The 19,602-nt window shown below is 40.1% G+C and overlaps 1 protein-coding gene across 1 annotated transcript; it reads left to right on the top strand.

The window, feature by feature from the left end:
- Positions 1 to 586: 586 nt before the first annotated feature.
- ASAH1 (N-acylsphingosine amidohydrolase 1) lies at positions 587 to 16,937 on the top strand. Its single transcript, XM_063402068.1, has 14 exons — positions 587 to 742; positions 6,010 to 6,056; positions 6,248 to 6,338; positions 7,577 to 7,663; positions 8,566 to 8,644; positions 9,547 to 9,621; positions 10,439 to 10,484; positions 11,761 to 11,905; positions 13,085 to 13,139; positions 13,342 to 13,423; positions 14,027 to 14,158; positions 14,390 to 14,513; positions 15,210 to 15,266; positions 15,923 to 16,937. Exons 1-14 carry the CDS (start codon positions 623 to 625, stop codon positions 16,010 to 16,012), a joined length of 1,230 nt encoding a protein of 409 aa, XP_063258138.1. The 5' UTR covers positions 587 to 622; the 3' UTR covers positions 16,013 to 16,937.
- The last annotated feature ends 2,665 nt before the right edge of the window (positions 16,938 to 19,602 follow it).

Below are 19,602 nucleotides of genomic sequence, written 5' to 3'. Positions count from 1 at the left end.
TTTCATCTTTCTCTTTGGAGCATGCACAGTAATGGTGTTCCTTTGTCTGTCCGGTCCCAACCAGTCTAAATTCTTTGTTTTGTGCCTAATTGGCTTTACATTTGCCAATTCCTCATTAATACTATACTTACCTATCTCTGAAGCCATCCACCTGGTGAAGTTTTTCTTTTGTCTATTCAGCATTAAGCAACTAGTTAACCATGAACTAGCCACTACAGTGCGTAGAAAGTTATTTATATCAGGTTATATAGGTATAAAAAGCTATGACTCAGGTTATATTTGTATCAGGCTATATAGATGTATCAGGCTATATTGATATAACTCAAGCTATGTAAGCACCATGTAACTTTGACCTGAGTTATATAGGCGTCACCACACAGCCTGTGTAAAATCTCTGCAGGACACAGAGTAATTAAAGATCGCAGCGGTGCCAAAGTAAAAACTGGTGCCACGGGTTTTCAATTAGCGTTGCCAAAGAGAGGCGATTTCGTTTCACACTTTCCTGTGCGGAAGTTGCCTTTTGTGGAAGCGCGACTGAAAATGAGCTGCTGCGCTTTAGCATAACTGCACGGGCGGGGCCGAGCCGCGCCGAGCCGCCGCCCCCGGCGGGCGGGGCGCTGTCATGTGGCCGCCGCTCCGGGAAGCGCCGCTCGGAGCGGAGCGGGGCAGGACCATGGCGGGCCAGGGCTGGGCGCTGCTGGCGCTGCTCGTCCTGGCGCTGCCCGCCTGGGCGCCGGACCCGGTGAGCTTGGCGGGGGACGGGCAGGGGCGAGCGGGGCCGGAGGAGCGGATCGCCCCGGGGCTGGCGGGGGGGATGCGGCCGCCGCCCTGCCCGACGCGGGAGGCCGGGCGAGCCTGCGGATGCGAGGCTGCGAATCCACGCCTGTGAATGCCCGCGTGTGGATGCGCGGCTGCCCCCACGGGCTCCCGAGCTCGGGCAGGGCTCCCGGGCGAGCGGCGGCGGGGGGGCTGTGCCCCGGCGCTCTTGTACAAGCCCTGGCTCCTGCGCTCGGTTTCGTGCGCGTCTGTAGTGTCAGTGTTGCCCTGTCACACCGCAGCGGCGATTTCCAGAAGGAAAGTTAAGAAGGGCTTGCTAAAAAACCCTGAAATCTGCTGAGAGTGTTTGCTGTAGTTCAGCCGAGGGGAGGAGCGTAGAGCAGGTGGAATTGGTGTGTCATTTCTTGCTCTTACAGCCGTTTGGGTTTTTTTAACTGAATAAGTGAAACATTTAATTTTTAGTGGAATTAGGAAGCTGGGAAGGTGTGGAGTAGTCGTTTGGAACAGGCTGGCTTCCATCTCCTGGGCATGTAAACTCTACCCCTATGTTGCTCTTATTTCCTGGTGTATTTCTGAAGCAGTGAAGCATTATTTCATTTCTTGAAGTTCCTAAAATTACTCGTGCTTTATGAAGAGGCCAGGTTTTAAATATCTCTGGATTTCAAAATAATTTTTGCAATCTCTTTTTAAATATTTTAGGAACAAACTCTCTTACTCTTTTCTTACTCTTTCGTTTGCTCCAGTTTGCCTTTTTTTTTTTTTTTTTTTTTTTTTTTTTTTTTTTTTTAAGCAGATTACATTGATTTAGTAAAACTTCCCTTTTTGTGAAAGGGAAGAGCTGCAGGAAATGACTGGGGGCGTAGGGATGGCCAGTGTTCCCATCCCTTAGTTCCCTGTCTTCTCTACACAGAATTGGGCTTTTCTCTCTCCCCTCTCTTTTCCTCTTCCAGTCCCATCCTACCGGCCAAGAGCAGCTTCCTAACTCTGTAAGCTATCTCCAGCTTAAAACACCTTCGGAATGTTAGCTGAAAGTATCCTGGAGTGTGGAGTCAGAGGAGAAAGTGCCAGCTGTCAGCAAAGCAGTAGCATTAGAGCTTGATTTGCATTTGATTTCACTTGGTACATCTTTGCACTTACACAATACCCACTGTTTATCCAGGCTGCAGGTTGTGCTGCTGTGCAGCCAGCTGTTCGGCTTGGATATTTTATTTTTCTTTAAAATGCAGGGATGTATTATTTGCTAAAGAATTCTTCCTAAGTGCTGCTGGGTTCGTCACATTAACAAAGAGCACAGAAGAGAAATGCCTTGAATTACATCTCAGAAGTGCAGACTGTCAGTGCCTTTAGCTTTCATTGAGGCCCCCTCAATCATACTGACTCTTTTGCCCAAACTGTGATTTAAGTTGTCACTGTTTCTTCAGTACTGCAAGAGTACTCTTAACCTCTGTGCTCAGAAAGGTGAACAGCATTGGGGCTCCTGCAGCACGATAGAGCTGCATTGGCATCATCCCAACAGGGAAGAGGAGCAGAGGGAAAAGTGTGCTAGATCACAGAGCTCATAGACCAAAAGGTCCTGAATATAACAGATTGACTGAAAATATGGAATTATATTTAATAGCTCAAGGAGGTAATTTTCTATTTGTTTTTACATAGAAAGGTGAAAAATATGAAATACATAAATATTAAGGAGGGATGCCAAAGATGGCCTACCTCAAAATAAGAGAAATAAAGAAAGTGCTGGTTTTCCTTAGACTGGACAAGCTACATTCAGTCTAGTTCATACTCATGAAATCAGGCTAGGTGTCAAAATATTTACCCAGCAGTTATTAAACCATGCACTAATTTTCTGTACTGCAGTCAATAATAACTGTTAGTACTTGATTTTTTTTTACAGTTCACCCAATTCATCTCAACAGCTCGCTAGTTATTTGGTTTGTGTTCCACTTTTCAGTCAAAAAAATAAATCAGTCAAAATATAAATCTTCTGAGCTACTTTCACTTTTTGTTTCCATCTTTCCCCATGTTCTACTTCTCCTCCACTGTGTTGTCTTCCTGTTAGTGTTTCAATCCTGTGCTGCCACACGTCTGTTTTTGTGCTATTACATACATCTCAGTTTGGAAGTTGGCAATATGTAAGATAATCAAGATATGCAACCCACTGGTAACAGATTTTAAAAAGCAAAACAAAGGGAGCATTAAATCACCATTCAAGAATAGCTGTATTGCTCTTAGGAGGTTCAGTGCATATTTGAAAAGCACATTTGTAGTGGTAACCTGATGTTTGGATCCAGCTTTCAATAGCTTTTTCTAGGGGACGACCTCTGGCTTGTCACATTGGGAACTGAAGGTGATTCTGTCATGCTGGAAGGATGGTCTTACTTTTCTTGGACAGCAGTTATTGTTCTTCTTCCAGTGTCAAGCCTCTGCAGAGAGGAGAACCTGGCTGGCCACAGCAGTAACTTCATAGTTGCTTATTTTATTCTGGTTGTAAAAAGTGCTTGATGTTTTTTCTGCTGCTGCCACAAAATTCCTTAGGTTTTTTTGGTTTGGTTTGGGTTTGTTTGGTTTGGTTTGGTTTTTTTGTTTGTTTTTGTTTGTTTTTGTTTTTTTTTTCTGACCTTCTTTAGCTGGTTGCAAAAGATAGCAATTTTTTTGTTCCTTGTTAGAACTTTGTGTAGAAAAACCAAAACGACAAAACAGCCCACTTCCAGTTTTCTGGTTGTCTTGACATCTTTTTAAGTTGCTGCCTGTGTGCCAGGGGAAGCCATAGACGAAGCTGTTGCAGTCACTTGGTTTGTTCTCACTGGAGAATAGACTGAAGGGAGACCTCACTGCAGTCTGCAGCTCCTCGCAAGGGGAAGCACCGGGCACTGATCTCTGCTTATTGCTGATCAACAATAGGACCTGAGAGAACGGCCTGAGGTTGTGTCAGGGGAGGTTTAAATTGGATATTAGGGAAAGGTTTTTCACTGAAGGTGATAGGGCACTGCCTGTCAGAGCTGTCAGAGAGCAGATGCATTTGGACGTGTTCTCAGGCACGGGGTGTGACCTTGGACTTGTCCCGTGAAGGGCCAGGAGTTGGACTTGATGATCCTTGTGGGTACCTTCTAACTCAGGATGTGCTGTGTATCCATGATGTAATAGTTAACCTAAAGAAACAGTTAATGATCTCTGATTTCTTCAGATACCTCAATCAGTTCTGAAAGATGTACAAGTTGTTTTAGGAATTACTTGCTTGATAGATAGACAGGTTAGAAATTTAAAAATACTACATATGTAAGGAGGGAACATTTTCTCTGCTCTCTCTCCCTTTAACTGTTGCTTTCCTCACCTTTTTTGTGGCTTAGGCTTCAAAGCACTGGGAAGATAAAAATAGCTGCAGATACAGGATTAAAGTCTCAGGGGAAGGTGCCAGGAGTGACATAACATTTAGCACCTTTAGCTTAAAATCCTCTGAAATCAGTTTTGCACAGGTGCCACTGTTTCCTCTGTGACCGTGGGCTCTACTGACAGAGCAACTGACTTCTCATCCACTTGGGATAACTTTTTTGTTAGAAGCTTTATCTGTCAGGAAACATATTTTGGTGGAGGCATTTCCTGAAGGTCCAAATCTGTACATCCATTGCAATAGGATGTATATGTAATGTCACTTTTTTTCTGATGGATTTTAGTATTGCAGGATGGAAAATTGCACAAGACAGTTGCATCAGTACTGTTAAGCATTTGTCTGGCTTTGAACAAAACCTCTGACTTTTATTGCCTAGTCATCTGATATCCCTCCTACCCTCCTTGTTTTGACACTTTGAAAATTAAATGGCCTTTTGTGTTTGACTTTTTCTTCAGCTGTGCAAAGGCTGTGTCTGCACTGCAGTGAAATCTAGGAAACACAAAGCTGCTGATCCTATACCTTTCACCTCGTGTATTGGAACACCAAAACTCATCTTTTGCTTTCTCCCACCAACTGGAAACATAACACACAGAAATCAATCCCAATTTAGAATTGCTGTTTCCAGTTGTAACAAATTAGGCCAGTGTTTACAGTCTGTGGCATTGTGTAAGACATTGTGTTTTCTCCATTAATGCATTAAAAACAGATAATGAGATTAGCCCAAAGAGAGTACTGACATTAGTTAACTTCTTTGTCCCAGTTACATAGGTGCTGGAGATGTTGTCACAGTTTTCACTGGAACCAGAATGCATTATAAGGACACACTAGTAATCTAATTAATGCAGCCTAATAAATACTGGAAGTTAGTGCTGGAGAGGAAGGGAAGTGGTGGAAGGATCGCTCCACATTTTGTTTATGATCTGTCTCCCAAACAGTTGTGCTTTGGGAGCTTTTCTACGGGCTCCCAGAACAGCACGTGTACCTTTCCTTTTTCTTAGTGAGATATATTATACTCTAAGGAGCTTACTGAACTTCTCACATAGATTTGGGACCAAATCTGGCCTGCTGTCAACTGGCTTGAAGCACAAGCGTGGGTGGCCAGTAGGCATTTGCTTGTATGTCACTGGGTAAAACAGAATTATAATTGTGGTATGCATATGCATATGTTTATATATTTATATGCAGACTTTATGTAATTGATAGAAAAACAACCTTGCATTCACTTTGAGTATGCCTAAAGTAGTTCTCAAATTTTCATTCGTCGCTAGCCATGATCCCAGGAATGAAGGTGTATTTTTTAGTTTCATTCCTGAATTGCACCCCACATAATGTTTAGCACCACTTCAGCAGCACTTCTCCACACTGAATCCAAAGTCACACCATACATAGCTCATTCCACCAGCTGAGGGATTGCCCAAAGTTCACGATGCTTTCCCTGCCCCAGCTGCACAGTGCAGCTTAACACTAGACATAATTAGGAATGACACGATAAAATGGGATTATGAATTGGACAAACAGAACAAACTGGTCCATACTGAACCTAAGATTCCTGAACTTGTATAAAGAGTATGCTTTTGAAGTGGCCTTCATTAAATCACATGGAGTAAAAGTATATACAGCTTATGTATTTATCATACCCTTCTGCTTGCCCTGGACTGCATTAGGCAAGTTGTCTAAAGGTCTGTCAGACAGCATGGGGAAGTTGCTGCTAGGCCCTCCCTTTCCGAAGCCCCGAGACTTTGAATTAACTGACTATTCCTAAAGGTTTAATTCAAAACTAAGTCTACTGGAACAACAGTGTTTTAACAAGGAAGCTAAGTAGTAATATTTCATTGTCTTTGCAGTATGGAGAGGAGTGCAGGAGTAAAATGTACCCTCCTTCAGGACCAACGTAAGTAATCTGATTGAACTTGTCTAGCAAATTACAGAGAAGTGGTGATTTGCAAGTCTGAACAGGTTTTTTTTTGAAACTTGTTCCTGTTGCAGATCTACAAAGTGCTAGTTAAAGGCAGGAAGCACCTATATTGTCAAATGTTTTTTCAGAGCTTTCTTCAAAGTTGTTCTCTGGTGTTTATCTCTCAGGTTCAAAGGGAATGTACCCACATATGTCATAAATCTCGATTTGCCTCCCAGCAAAAGGTGGGATGAGTTGATGCGTGACAAAAAGACAGAGGTAAGAAATGCAGAGCTTGCTCTGAAGCTTAGCACATATAAAACCACCACATAGCCTTTTATTGTGAGAAAAGTTTTAAAATAAATATATGTGCTGAAAGTACATGTATCTGAAAGGGATAATATTTCCAGTGGACTTTTCTAATATGATTCCAGTCCAAAATAATTGCTTGGGTAATTTTTTTTTCTGTTTAACACTTAACCTAGCAGTATGAAGTGTAGAGACACTGATGTTTGGGATGTAGAGGTGTAAAAACCAGTGTGCCATAAACAAGTGTGTGCCATTCCATTTATCGAATCTCCTTAGTCATGAAGTGGTGCAGAATGAAGAGGGAACAATACACCAAAGGGGCAGCCTTGGCAAACTCAAGTGAAACTGAGGCAGCATTCTCTTCTCCCCACTTCTCTCAAAATGCTGCATGAGGTGATGAAATGGCAAGGGGAAAATTAAGAACTTCGGGCCCTTGTCAGGAAAGCTGGTTGTAGCACTGGTGTTTACATAGCACAAATATTTTTTTTTAATATTTAAGCCTATTTCAAACTACTTAAAACAGCTGTTCTTAAGATGGCTAAAAATTCAGTTCAGTAATTTTTAATTTCTCAAACAAGGCCAGGGCTTTTTCCTGTATCCCTTGATTTTGGCCTTTCCATTCTGAAAGCCAGACAATTTACATGCTAATATTTATTTTAAAAGTCTAATTTAAGCCAGTGGGCATTGGATGCTTTAGGTTTCACCTTAAATTCTGAAGAGTTTTATCTCGTGTGTAGTTTGGAGTTAGATCACGTGGAGCGGAACTCTTACTTGCCTGACATTTACCTGTTGCAAATCAAAAGCGTGTGCTTTAATAAGAATTTTATTGAGTTTTTCTGTCTTCAGTAACATCAGTGCTTAAGCAAAGAGCTTGAAATTAACATTCTGAAAGATAGGAAAGTGCAGAGTATAAAAATGCGTTCAGAGGAGCAGAAGACAAGGATGGCTTTCCTGTAATTTGTTATTTCTGGTAGAAGGACACATTGGAATTAATCAAGAAAGTTACTTGAAGAAAGCTTGAAGAGTGATTCTAGTGGAGAGCTGGGGGTAATTGTCTCACCAGGAACGTGACATTTAGTACTTTATTTAAATATGTATTTTTCTCAACAAAGTGTTTTTTCCAAAAGTCTGTCAAAGAGTTTTGTTAGTATTCTGGTAATTCTTATGCTTAAGATTTTCTATTCAACAAAAGCCCTTGCTCTTTTCAGCTGAAGACTGTGGTCCAGAATATTAAAGATATAGCAAATACCTTCTTCCCCAGTGGCAAAGTTGTTGACATAGTGGATAACAAAATAGTAAGTATTTTCAGCTTAATTCTTTTATTACTGTATTCTCTGACTACAGAATTAAAATGTTTCTAAATCTGGAAATTAAGAACTTTCAAAATTATTAATTTACAAGCTCTTAATTCCAGTTCCAGAACAGAACAAAAATGCTATTTCAAACAGTCACTTTGAAATTTTGCCTTCTTGTGTACTCTGAATGACTGAAACCATCAAACAAAAAATGCACATCTCTTCCTCATCTAATTTTTCGTAAGATCTTTTCAAGTTTGGATTAGTAACACTAGACAAATGTGCAACAGATTGAGTTACTGTAGCAAAACACTTGACTAAATTTTTTTACCATGTTCCACTTCTTTTAAATAGTAGAGTGAAATAAGGTTTTGAAAACTGTAATGAATGTCTGTAATGAATGAATGATTACAGGGACAGCTTTGACCAGGCCTCACCTTAAAAATTATTTTGATTCTTATTGAAGTAAGCTTTGGCATGGAGCAGGGGAAAGCAGTGTAGGGTTAGAGACAACAAAAGGGGTTTTACAGGTACCAATGTGTGAAAGTCAGGGGTGCCCATAAACACTGACACTGAGCTCCACTGCAGTTGAGCTTTTCATGCGTATGAGTCCTACTTCACTTTTCTGTCTGTTGGTGCTAAGACAGTGCTCGTGTCCATTGCTCACGTCAGTGCTTTGGGAAGTTAAGAGTTTTACTTCCCTTAAGTGTATGCTTGTCTTCAAAGGACTCTGCAAACACCCTCAAGTTCTGCGGGCTGCAGAGAAGTTAAACACTTCCCCACACTCAACACTTCTCAAGAAGAGAAGTTGTGAGAAAAGTATGCCTATTGAGGAGGCATTTGTTATAAGTTACAAAATACTGTTAATTTAAACATTTAGCTTAAAAAACTTTTCCTTTCAGGCTCATCTGACTGCCACACTTCCTTATCCTTTCAATGAAGAGCTCCAAGGGATTGCAAATTCATCTGGGATTCCTTTGGGTAACAGTTTCCAACACTTTATTAACATAGTGGAAAGCTAGGAATACAGACTCATTTAAAACTAGTGTGTTTACCAATATGCAGTTAGTTGTAGTGACTTTAATAAATCATTAGTTAAGTACTTAAAGCAATAAATTACATCTCACACTAAACAAAAACAGTGTTTTAGAGGAGAATGGAGTAAATCACGTAAACCTTTTATCAGGCTGGGATTTCTCTGTAGAGCTGTAAGTTCTCACTCCTACATTTTGGGAACTGGAGCAAGTCTCAGCTCCTGTGCACCAAAATTTGAGAGAATCCTTTATTCTTACTGGTCTTGCACTCTGCTGTGTGTCTGCTGTTGACATAGAAAGAAGTCAAAGCTCAGTTTCCTGCTCTGCTTTCTTTCCCTTGTGGTCCTTGCCATGTCGTTCTGCCTTCCCTCTGTGCCTCCTGCAATAGAATGCCTTTGCAGGTGTGGAGTAGGCACAGAGTTCTTCCAGAACTGAGACAGAGAAGGAGCACTGCCTGTTGGCACTGCTTCCTTCCTACAGGAGCAGTACACCTGCTGCTAGCAGCAGCTCTTATGGGGTAGTAGCAGTACATCATATAGCAGCTTTCTTCTGTAAAGTGCATTTTACAGCTTGTTTTGAAGTTTCCAGAGGAGGAAGTAGCAATGACTGTCAGCTTTGTGCATAGTAAGGCAGAAGGTCAGGGGATTCTGATTGCTCTATTTGCCTTTCAGGAAGCTCTTGATTTTGCTGAACCAATAATTTTAAAGATGAAAGGAGTTTTAAATTGAAATTTTTAACAGAAGTATTACACAATACTGAACTTCACACTATGCTTTTTTCTAACCTTTTTTTTCCTGTTCATGGCAAGCTTCAAACTATTTAACTTTGTTTCTTTTTTCTTTTTTCTAGGGGAAATCGTTATTTTTAACATTTTTTATGAAATTTTTACTGTGTGTACATCAATAGTGGCAGAAGATATAACAGGTAATGCAATCCAAAATAGTGTACACAGTTTTCTTTTATGTAGAAGGGGGTCCACCTCTTTTATGGAAATACAGTCATCCTCAACTGCAGGCAGTAAGGTCTGTTAAAGAGACTAAAAGGTAATAATAAGGGCTGCCTAAGGACTGATAATAAAAGATATTCCCTGAGAAAGGGAATAAGAGTTCATAAGTGTCTTAGGTTTAAAAAGAATGGACAAGAATACTTTCAAAGATAGTTTGGGTTTGGTTTTTTGGATGGTGAGTTTTTTGAGATTGGTTGGTTGGGGGTGTTTTAATAGGTGGTGTTTATTTTTCTAGGGGAAAGAAATACCAGCTACACACCTAAAACTTTCTCAGTGCCATGAAAAGTTTTGCATCTAGTTTCTATTTATTGCATATGTATGCTGGTACTGAAAACAGACAGTCTTTCCTAAGAGAAGAGACTCTTTCATTCTCCTACTTAGTTCTGCAGTCCTTGTCTGCACCTGTTCCAACTTAGGAAGTTTCTACGGGATTCTCAGAGGGGTTACAAACATCTCACTTTTAAAGGAAGCTCATTGCATTAAGTTAATGTGGAAAGATAAGAGGCTGAGATGGACAGCAGTTTGCAAGATTACTTGATTTCAGTTGTGGCAAAACACTTCTCTGACCAATAAAAACCCATCATTATATTGTGATTATGAAAAGGACAAGTAGAGAATGCTGTTTTCCTTGCCCACTTTCCCAGGTATTTGACTGCTTACTCCTTTCTTGGGTTTCTAAGCTGAAATTTAGCTATTTCTTTGGAAAATTGTATTTAATTATTTATTGTTTTATAGGGAAACTGTACCATGCCAGAAACTTGGATTTTGGACTCTTCCTGGGGTAAGTACTTAGACTTCTGACTTTTTTTTAAACCCAAAGAAGAAGAAAGCTGAACTTGAAATAGCTACATACATTCTTTGAGTCTTGTTTGGATGTCCGTAAGACTGTGACAAGTAATTTTCCACTGTGTGTTGTGAAAAATGGCTAAAATTAAAAGATCAGGATGTTCTGCTGATCTTATGTCAAACTGCCCCAAGTGCATCAAGAACAGTTGTGTTTGGGTACTTACTTTTTTCTCAGCTCCAGTTCAAACTGTCTCAAACCAAAGAATGGCCCATGTGCCCTGTCCTCTGAGGCACAATGTATCTTGTTCTTTACAGGATGAAGCATCAGTTTTAATATATGCAGTGAAATGGGGATTGGATTGGGGCTTGGTGTTTTAATGATTTCCTCCGCCTCCTCCCCCAACAGTTATTGTACTGTGCTCCACTGGCACTTCCTATCATTCTTCATTTCCATACAAACTCTAGCTCGTTGCCCAGCACTCATTACTTCTCCTTTCATACCCCGTGATCAGGTAGTTCAGCACTTGCTGTTATTACCCCAGTATATTTTGTAACATCACTCATCCAGATTATGCTCAATGCACAACTGGAATTTAAATGCTCATCATTAAAATTCTTACCTACCTGTTAAAAAGTTTCACATGTTGTCTACTGTGATTCCACCTGTCCCTCGGTTTGGCTTGTGTTGGACTTCTCTCACTTGTCAGAAATGCTGTGAACATGCTTCCTGAAAGTTAAGGAAACTTTCAAAGCTGCTCCCAGAGTCTGGATTATTTCCAGAGAATTTAACAGTCTGCTAAGTGCTCTTTATCGGCCTTTTACCTACAGACTGGTCTGGCTTATCTTACAAATTAGAATTGGTTCTTCCCTCCATGTAGAGCAAATCCAGTAGTACATGGTTTTTCTGCCTTTGAAAAATAAAAATTCGAGGTTTGGTGTCACAGGCAGTACCTGTGGCTCCCGTTGCCAGTAGGTAGAGAACAAAGTTATGTATTCAAAACAAACCAGCTGTGATGGTGGTGCTGTTTAATCCTGAGCAATATGTTTGCTCTTTGTTCAAACAAAACTTAGTTCTTTTCACTGCCTGCCTGTGCATTTAGACTTCTCAGTTGTTTCTTGCTGGTGCTGCTCAGGCAACTATAGAGCAGTGATGTTGGCTGGTGTGAATAAGATCAGAGGGCAGGCATCACACACAGGATGTCTGCATGCTGTGAAGGGAAGCTTTGAAAACTGAGAGAGGGAAGTTTCAAATGCTGTCCTGTCTCCTGCAGGTGGGATGTTAAAAATAATTCCTGGACATTAACTCGGGAACTGAAGCCTTTAGTGGTACTCTTGGATTTTCAGAGAAACAACAAAACAGTGTTCAAGTCCACAAATTTTGCAGGATACATAGGCATGGTGTCTGGAGTCAAACCAGTAAGTATGGGGATGGGGCCTTGTCAATTTGTTACAAGTGCTTCAGACTTTCCTTTAATATTTAAATTTTCTGCTTTTATACTCTGCCTTGGAATGTTTGATCACTTAGGTGTTCTGGTGCACAGCACAGCTACTTGAAGACAGATAAATTAAAACAATGCTGCACCCATCCTTGTGAACAGAGATTGCCTAAATGAAATGTTTCTGTTTGGACAGTTCTTAAAAACAGCATTGAATTTGGAATATGAACAGATGTGAATACAAAGTGCTGAAGTGGTTAGAGTTTCTTGCTGGCTAATAGCTAATGCTGTGATCCCAGAGATGGAACAGCACACTTGTGCTATTTAATGCTTTCTCCAATCCTTCTTGATAAAGGCAGTCCTGCATTTTAAGGGGTTTTTTTTGTTGAGTTTTTGTTTAATAGGCACCTGAAATCTGGGGTTTCTATACATTTTAAAAACCAGCAGTACAGATCTGTATCAAGGTGTCCAACTTACTACAACTTCTCCTTTTTTACATGCTCTATCTTCTATTATAGGTAGTCTTTCTTCTTGTAGAGCATTTCTGGCATAAATCCCTGCATTGTGTCCATTTATTTTTGTATTTTGCACAAATAAATTGGGAAGATTTCCATTCTGAAAATGATTCAGTGGAGCTGAATTCAGTTTTTGTCTGAAACATTAGTTGGAGAAGACTGAGATTTGAGTTTGAATTATGTGTTCCAAGTAGCATGGACTGCAGTGTGTGCAGCTGCATGACCATGTGAAAAACAGTAACATACCAGGGCGTGCTTAGCACTGAGACTTAAAAATCTGCCTTCAAACTAGAATAGTACTCAGAGGTCTGAGAAGAAGGTGACATACAGCAGGGAAAGGAAAATGCTAATAGCGATGCAACACAGATCAGGAGGAAGAAACAGCCACAGGCTTGGCATGCTTAGCATAAAAGCATGCCTTGCTGATTGTCTGCCAGGTCAAAAAACTCATTTCTACTCATTCAAGCCATGATAAATGAGGTTCTTCTCTACATGAGCTTGATCTTGCAGCCTGTTACTCAAAGGGGAAGAATGTAGCAAACAAGAAGCTCAGTTGACGTCTAAATTGCAATGCTGTCTTTTGTTTATTACTGGTACTCGTGGGCTGGCAATGGCTGAAGGTTGGCTTGTTTAATGCTTTTCAGAACTTGTTCACTCTGACAATGAATGAGCGTTTCAGTCTCGATGGTGGTTACGTGGGTGAGTAGTGCTCATTTCTTTCATTATTTCTGCACAAGTTTTCCAGACTGTGGGCAAACCAGTTACCTTAATAAACAGGCACACAAAAGGTGAAAAGATTGCAGATGGGTAAGATAAAATACAGCTCATTTTAAAACCAGCTGTGAAAGTTAGAATAGCATGAGTGAACAGTCTGAAAACAAATTATTGTGATATTTTGCAGGAATGTTTGAATGGTTTCTTGGCAGAAGAGATGGTATGTGGATGGGCTTTCTTACAAGAACAGTATTAGAGAATGCTACAAGGTATTCCCTCTCCCTCTAAACATTATGCTCCTTTAATCTGCTTTGCATTCAACTAGCACGAGTACTGTAGAAGTATGTTTAATATCCAGTGATACAGATGCCTTCCTAGTGGCCTTAACTTTAAATAGTTCTGGTTTTGCTGGTACTCTGGAGCAGGAGGCAAAGCATCACACATGATCCCTCAAATATTTTTTCTCAGATTTCTTTTTTCCTCCTGAGCCTGTTGGTAATCTAAATGTGTAACAGCATTCTGCATCAAAGCACATCAAACAGGTACTAGTACATTGTAGGAAGTAAGCAGAAACAAAGCTGTTAAGCAATAAATTAATTCAGTGGAATATGATACAGTATGTCATCATTTTAATCATATTTTAAGTGTAGAAAAAGTGCAAAGAGCACCTCTAAACAATCATACTTTAGGTACAAAATGAGACAAGAGGCTTTGCTTAAATGTGTTCCTCTATCATGATCCTGTCTTCTCATATGTGCATGAAAGGGGAAGAAAGCCTTAACTACCCAAACTTCTCCTGTGTCTGTGAAACTTGCTCTCCAGTACTTGAACCATTTATAGCATTTAATAGTCCAACATTATCTTACCCACAGTTACCAGGATGCAAAAGACAGACTGGCAAAAACAAGACTGCTGGCTCCGGCTTACTTTATTCTGGGTGGAAAAAATTCTGGAGAAGGGTGTGTGATAACTCGATCCAGGACAGCAGCTCTGGATATCTGGGAGTGAGTATGCTTGACCTGACACCTGACTCAGTCTTCCAGAAGAGGACAGGTTCCACCAATAATTGTGTGTCCTGTTTCTCGTGACTTCTGTTGTACAAGAACTTCTTCACCATCACTGAAAACTAACCGCAGCAAGCCTAAAAAAATAATGCATCTGTATAAAGTGTATACTGTATATGTGTACTTTATATACTTAGAGAAGCAAAACACAAACTTAGACCTCTTTTCCAGCCTTGATATCAAGAAGGGCACGTGGTACGTGTTAGAAACCAACTACGATCGCTGGAAGCCTCCGCTGGTGCTGGATAATCGTAGGGGACCTGCAATGAAATGCCTGAACCAGACAACACAAGAGGTAAACATCCTCCAATACCTCATGTGCTGCTGCTCTGAGACTCCCAGGGTGCAGTACTGCCCTGACACTGCCAGGAGCATTCAGGTTATTTTCAAGCACAGCTGTAATGACACAAGTGGTCGATGATTCTGTGATAGCTTGTCTCTGCTTCTGGGGTACAAGAAGCTGACTCTTTACCTGGGGGAGGTTTGTGGGGTTTTGTTTATTCATGTGTTGATTTGTTTGGGTTCTTTTGAGGTGTTGTTTTGGTTTTTGGTTTGGGTTTTAGTGGTGGTTTTGGGGGGATTGGATTTTCTGGATTCTTTTTGGGGTTTTTGTTGGTGTTAGTTGGTTGGTTGGTTTGTTTGGGGATTTCTTTTCATCTGAGTGGGTTTCCTGAAAGTATTTTCAGCAGCTGCATGTGCAGGAAGGTACACACAGAGATACTTTGAGAAAGGCTTGTAGTGTTTTTAGGGTAGTTTTACCAGTGAAATCAAACACAGACTCTTGGGCAGGAAACACACTTAAGTGTGCCATGCTCTACTGAGATCTGGTCTGGTCAAAATTTGCAGCCCACATTCTTCTGATATGAAAGTGTTATGGGTGTCTTGTACTCTTAATACTGTATCTTGTTATTTAAGTGAGGTATAAAAAAGTTCTCAGCATTTACATTAACAGTTTAATGGCCCTTAATATCAGTGTATTATTTTCTTTCAGAATCTTTCCCTACCAGCAATTTATGATGTTCTCTCCACAAAGCCTGTCCTCAATAAGGTAATGCTTCTATTTTTGCAGGAAGTTTAGAGTGGGGAGCAAACCACTAAAGACATCTAAGGAGGAGCCTTCAGTGGTACATTCAGGGGGTTTTAGGTAAAAACATGAACGTAAAAACAAACTCCACATTACATTTTTTGTAAAAGCAAAATGTAATTGTTGGAATAGCTCTTTTCCACAAGCTCTACGGCTTTAAAATTCTCAGTAGCCTGAGCTCTTTCCTCATAGCTGGCCCTGATTTGAGGCAGCAGCCTGCAGACATCTTGAGCACCCTTCTAACTAGAATTAATGCATGATGTATGTCTTTGTAATTCACATAAAACAAGTTGATATACCTCATGATTTAGGCATACTACAGGCACATTATTCTTGCAACACCAGAGGTTTTAGTCTGAACTTGAAATTTTGGTGTTTAGGGAAAAAAAACCTGAAGGAAAGAGTTTTTAAGAGTTTTTGAATGATGAAGTTTAGTTCCTGTGTTAAGTGGAGGCAGCATTGTTGACTGAGAACACAGACAATTCATGCTTGCATGTTGTTGACTAAAGAAGGCAAATGCTCATTTTAGTAGAACTGTTCAGTTGTATCAGAGAATTTTTCACTACCTCCTGTAATGTGGTTTATTTTCTTTTTTCTCCTTCCTCCCCCCTGCCCATTAGCTGACTGTGTGCACAACGCTGATGGAGGTGTATAATGGCCATACAGAGACTTACCTGCGGGAATGCCCAGATCCCTGTAGTCCTTGGTAGCCCTGTACCTCTCCTGTGTTGGAAGCTGCTTGTCCAAATTGGCAGTCCTCCACGAGAAAACACTTCTGGAAAGAGATTACTCAGCCTAACTCCTTTCTTCAGAAATCTAATGGCTCTATATGGCAAAGCGTTTCTAACAATGAAGGACCCTATCTCACAGCAGACTTCCTTGGTTTTGTAACCAGCAGTTCTGCTGACAAGAAATGTATCCTCATGAGTGTCTGGTGTGATTTCAGCCATTTCTGCCAAATGAGTTCAGCAGTTAGTTCTAGATCTCTTCAGTCTTGGCAGTATTCTTGGTGTGTTGTTTGTTGGTTGGGGGGTTGTTAACTTTTGGTTTTTTGGTTTGGTTTATTTAGATTAAAATCCTTCTAAAGAACATAAGTTATAATGGCACCTACCAAGCATCAAAATGAGTTGGGTAGAAGAAGAACACCTGGGACAATACAATTCTGTTATTCTTTCATAAGCACTTAAAATTAATTTCTATTGTTCTGGTACAATATGAGGATATGTCTGATTTGCCCTTTTATGAAATAACCTACCAAGAGTCATGTTTAGTCACAGAAACAAGGTCTTGGGGAAATACCTGGAACAAGATCTGAGCCAAGAATGTCTTGCTACGGATATATAACTCTTTTGCTGAAGGTCTTTCTTGGCCTGTTAACAAATGTGGGTTTTTAGCACAGGTTTTTCTGTTGTCTCAAAAAAAAAAAAAAAACTAATACAATAAAGAAAAGATACTTTCTGTGACCAAAGGACACATGTACTGATTTCATACTTCAGTCCAAGACATCATCCATGTTAGATACTACACGGCATAAACTGCTTTCATTTCCAAATAGACTGTGTCTGAAAAACTGATTTCTTTTGATTTTGTAAACTGGAGGTTAAAGCTATTATCGTAATAAGGTAATTGGGTTGTGTTGAGAGGATTTTGGTTGGCTGGGTTTTTTGAAAGTGGGGAAAGGAAGCCAAGTCAGATTACACCATTGTCTGGAATTCAGGTTAAGAAAGAAAGGTCCTTTAGAGACCTTTGCAGCACCCTAATATCTCAGGAAGCAGATAATGTAGAAGGCAGTAGTTTTATCTGGGCCACTGGCTGCATTGCTGGGACTAGCTTACAATTCCAAATCTTGTGTTTTCTAACATAAAGAGAAGACGCTGCAGAGTGACCTTAGGGGCTGGTATGTATAGTGGTTCCCTTGTAATCTTTTCTTAACCCCTTAGGAAAGAGGTGGTATTCATATTCCCATTGCACCAGGAATTCGAAGTTGCCAGGAGTGTAAGGGAAGTGTTTGCTCTCTCTTTGGTGTCTACAGAGACAGTATTGCAAAGGCATTCCAATTAAAACCTGCAAGTTCATAACATCCAGTTACAGTGGGACTCTTGATAGCCAGGACATGCAGAACAGTATCAGTGTAATGCAGAAGTTGAGTACACAGTTGAGTATACTACAGCTTCCTGTTCCAAACACTGAAGGGTATTAAATTTTTTCCCTATAATTAGAAATTTAACACTAAGAAGTCTACTGAAGGAAAAGCAAGTGATTGCCCAAAATAACCTCTTCAGGGAAGAAGCGGTGGATTACGTAACACTGGACACTTAAGAGTCAGCTGAAGAATGTGCTGGGCCTTCTCATCTAGATTGGGCTTTTGCCAAAAAGATTGGACCAGCTGATCCTTGAGATTCTTTCCAGCTCTGTGATTTATGGTTAAAAGTTAACCTTTAATCATTCCTTGTTTCAGTAGCCAGGTTACCATTTTACTGCTAACTCGGATTTTATTTGATGCCCTCCTTCCAACAGCAATTGGAAAAAGCGAGGACAACAGGAATGCTATTTACCAAATAATTTTAGCAGCTGATAAAGAAACATGGCTTCTGGTTGAAGAAAATGAAGCACTCATATTCTAGGCCTTAGAATAGTGCCTGTAGTAGCACAGCAAGAAGCACTTCAGGGGGTTGTAACACTGAGAAACTGAGAGCACACAGAAATCAAGATCCTGCTGATTAAACAAGGGCCAGTCTAGTTGTACATCTAATTTCTTTTTTAACTGAAGCATACAAGCAGAAGTGTGTTAGTATGGTTGTACTACCAGGGTCCATTTTTAATCTCAACTATGAATATTGAATTTATGTAAACCAAATATAACAACACAATTTCAATTAGTGAAAAATGCATATGTGAAATGCAGCTCCTGGGCCATTTGATTCATAAAAGACATCTAAACCAAGTCAGATATTGCAGTCTGTACTGTGAAGAGCCCGTCACATATTTGAGTGTACACCTCAGCCTGGTAGGGGATTGTTCGGATTTATGTGCAATGAGGTTGTGTAACAGGCATAATCAAATTACTTTGTAATTTAAAAATCAGTTTACTTGCTTGATTAGTCTTGTCCCACTTTAGCCAAGGCACTGTAGACGATTCACAGTTATTAAGTAATGTCCCTTTTGCAAAACAATCCACATTTACACACTTGAAAGTGCTTTACAATTGCAAAAGGACAGCTCAATTCTGTGGATGTCTGTCCAGAGCCTAAATGCCTGTGCTGCTATTGACTAAAATAAACAAAGCTATATAAAAACAAAATCCCCAACAACTGTCTTACTGTGTCTGCCTTAATATACAGAAAGAGACGAATGTGATTAAATCTTACTGATTTAATGTTCACCCATCAAGTTGGAAAGTTTTCTCAAACCAGCCAAAAGATTTAATTTGCTTTTGTTACAGATAGACATACTTATTTTTAATTTCATTTTACTGCCTTCCTGCTGCTGCACTAGGCACAGTGGTGGAAACTAAGACCATTTCACTGAAGAAATGTTTTCAGCTGCTTTCATTGTTGGGATTTCATAGCTGCCTTTTATTTTACCTAGAAAGACACAATGACAATGGGTGTGGTTTTTCATATTAATTTGCTGCACACATAGATGAGATACCTCACAAACACTGAGGAAGTGGTCTGATTACTTAGGGGTTTTCTTTCAGGTTTTATTTTGTCAAGTAATCAGACATATCTTTTTCTCTTCAAGTTTACATAAGAGATATATGCAGCTTTCCTAATTCTGTTGTGAAAAACAATCAAATTATTCCTAAAAAAAGTCAATATGTGAGCAACAAGGAAAACATACTTACTTTTGCATAGCCTAGTTCTAGAAAAACCAGCCTCAGTTTTAGCTTCAAGTAGATTTACTGTTTATGTAAATACAAAGAGTTAATCTAGTTTACGGTAAACTAGATTAAATAAGGTACTACAGAAGAGACCAAGCTGTCTGGGTGCTGGCATTTAAATGCAAAAAAAAAAAAAAAAAAAAGGTCAGTTTGCCAAGAAAACTTTTCACTATTGTGGTTTCAGGAACCCATGCAGTGAAGCCCCATTCCATTTCAGAGGAAGAAAGAATGTCATCTCCCATGCTAAAAAGCTAAATTTTGGCAGTTAATGAGGAGAAGGCAGGAACTTGAATCTTATCAAAATAGCAGTACACACATGCAAGTGAGCTTGCTTTAGAGTCAGTTACAAGTCAAGGCTTTGCTTAGAAGCAAAACTCCAGAGCAGGGCCCATAGATGTCCTGGCAAATACCTGCAAG

This window comes from Prinia subflava, chromosome 7 (assembly GCF_021018805.1).
Source record: "Prinia subflava isolate CZ2003 ecotype Zambia chromosome 7, Cam_Psub_1.2, whole genome shotgun sequence".
Taxonomy (NCBI): Eukaryota; Metazoa; Chordata; class Aves; order Passeriformes; family Cisticolidae; genus Prinia; species Prinia subflava.
The sequence above is the reverse complement of the archived record's forward strand: the minus strand, read 5'-3'. Positions and strand labels throughout refer to the sequence as shown.

Excerpts from the sequence above, each read along its gene's own strand:
- ASAH1 (XM_063402068.1), top strand. The coding sequence starts at position 623 with ATGTGGCCGCCGCTCCGGGAAGCGCCGCTCGGAGCGGAGCGGGGCAGG. Across the intron at positions 8,645-9,546 it reads TTCATCTGGGATTCCTTTGG|GGGAAATCGTTATTTTTAAC; the intron begins GTAACAGTTTCC and ends TCTTTTTTCTAG. Across the intron at positions 9,622-10,438 it reads AGTGGCAGAAGATATAACAG|GGAAACTGTACCATGCCAGA; the intron begins GTAATGCAATCC and ends ATTGTTTTATAG.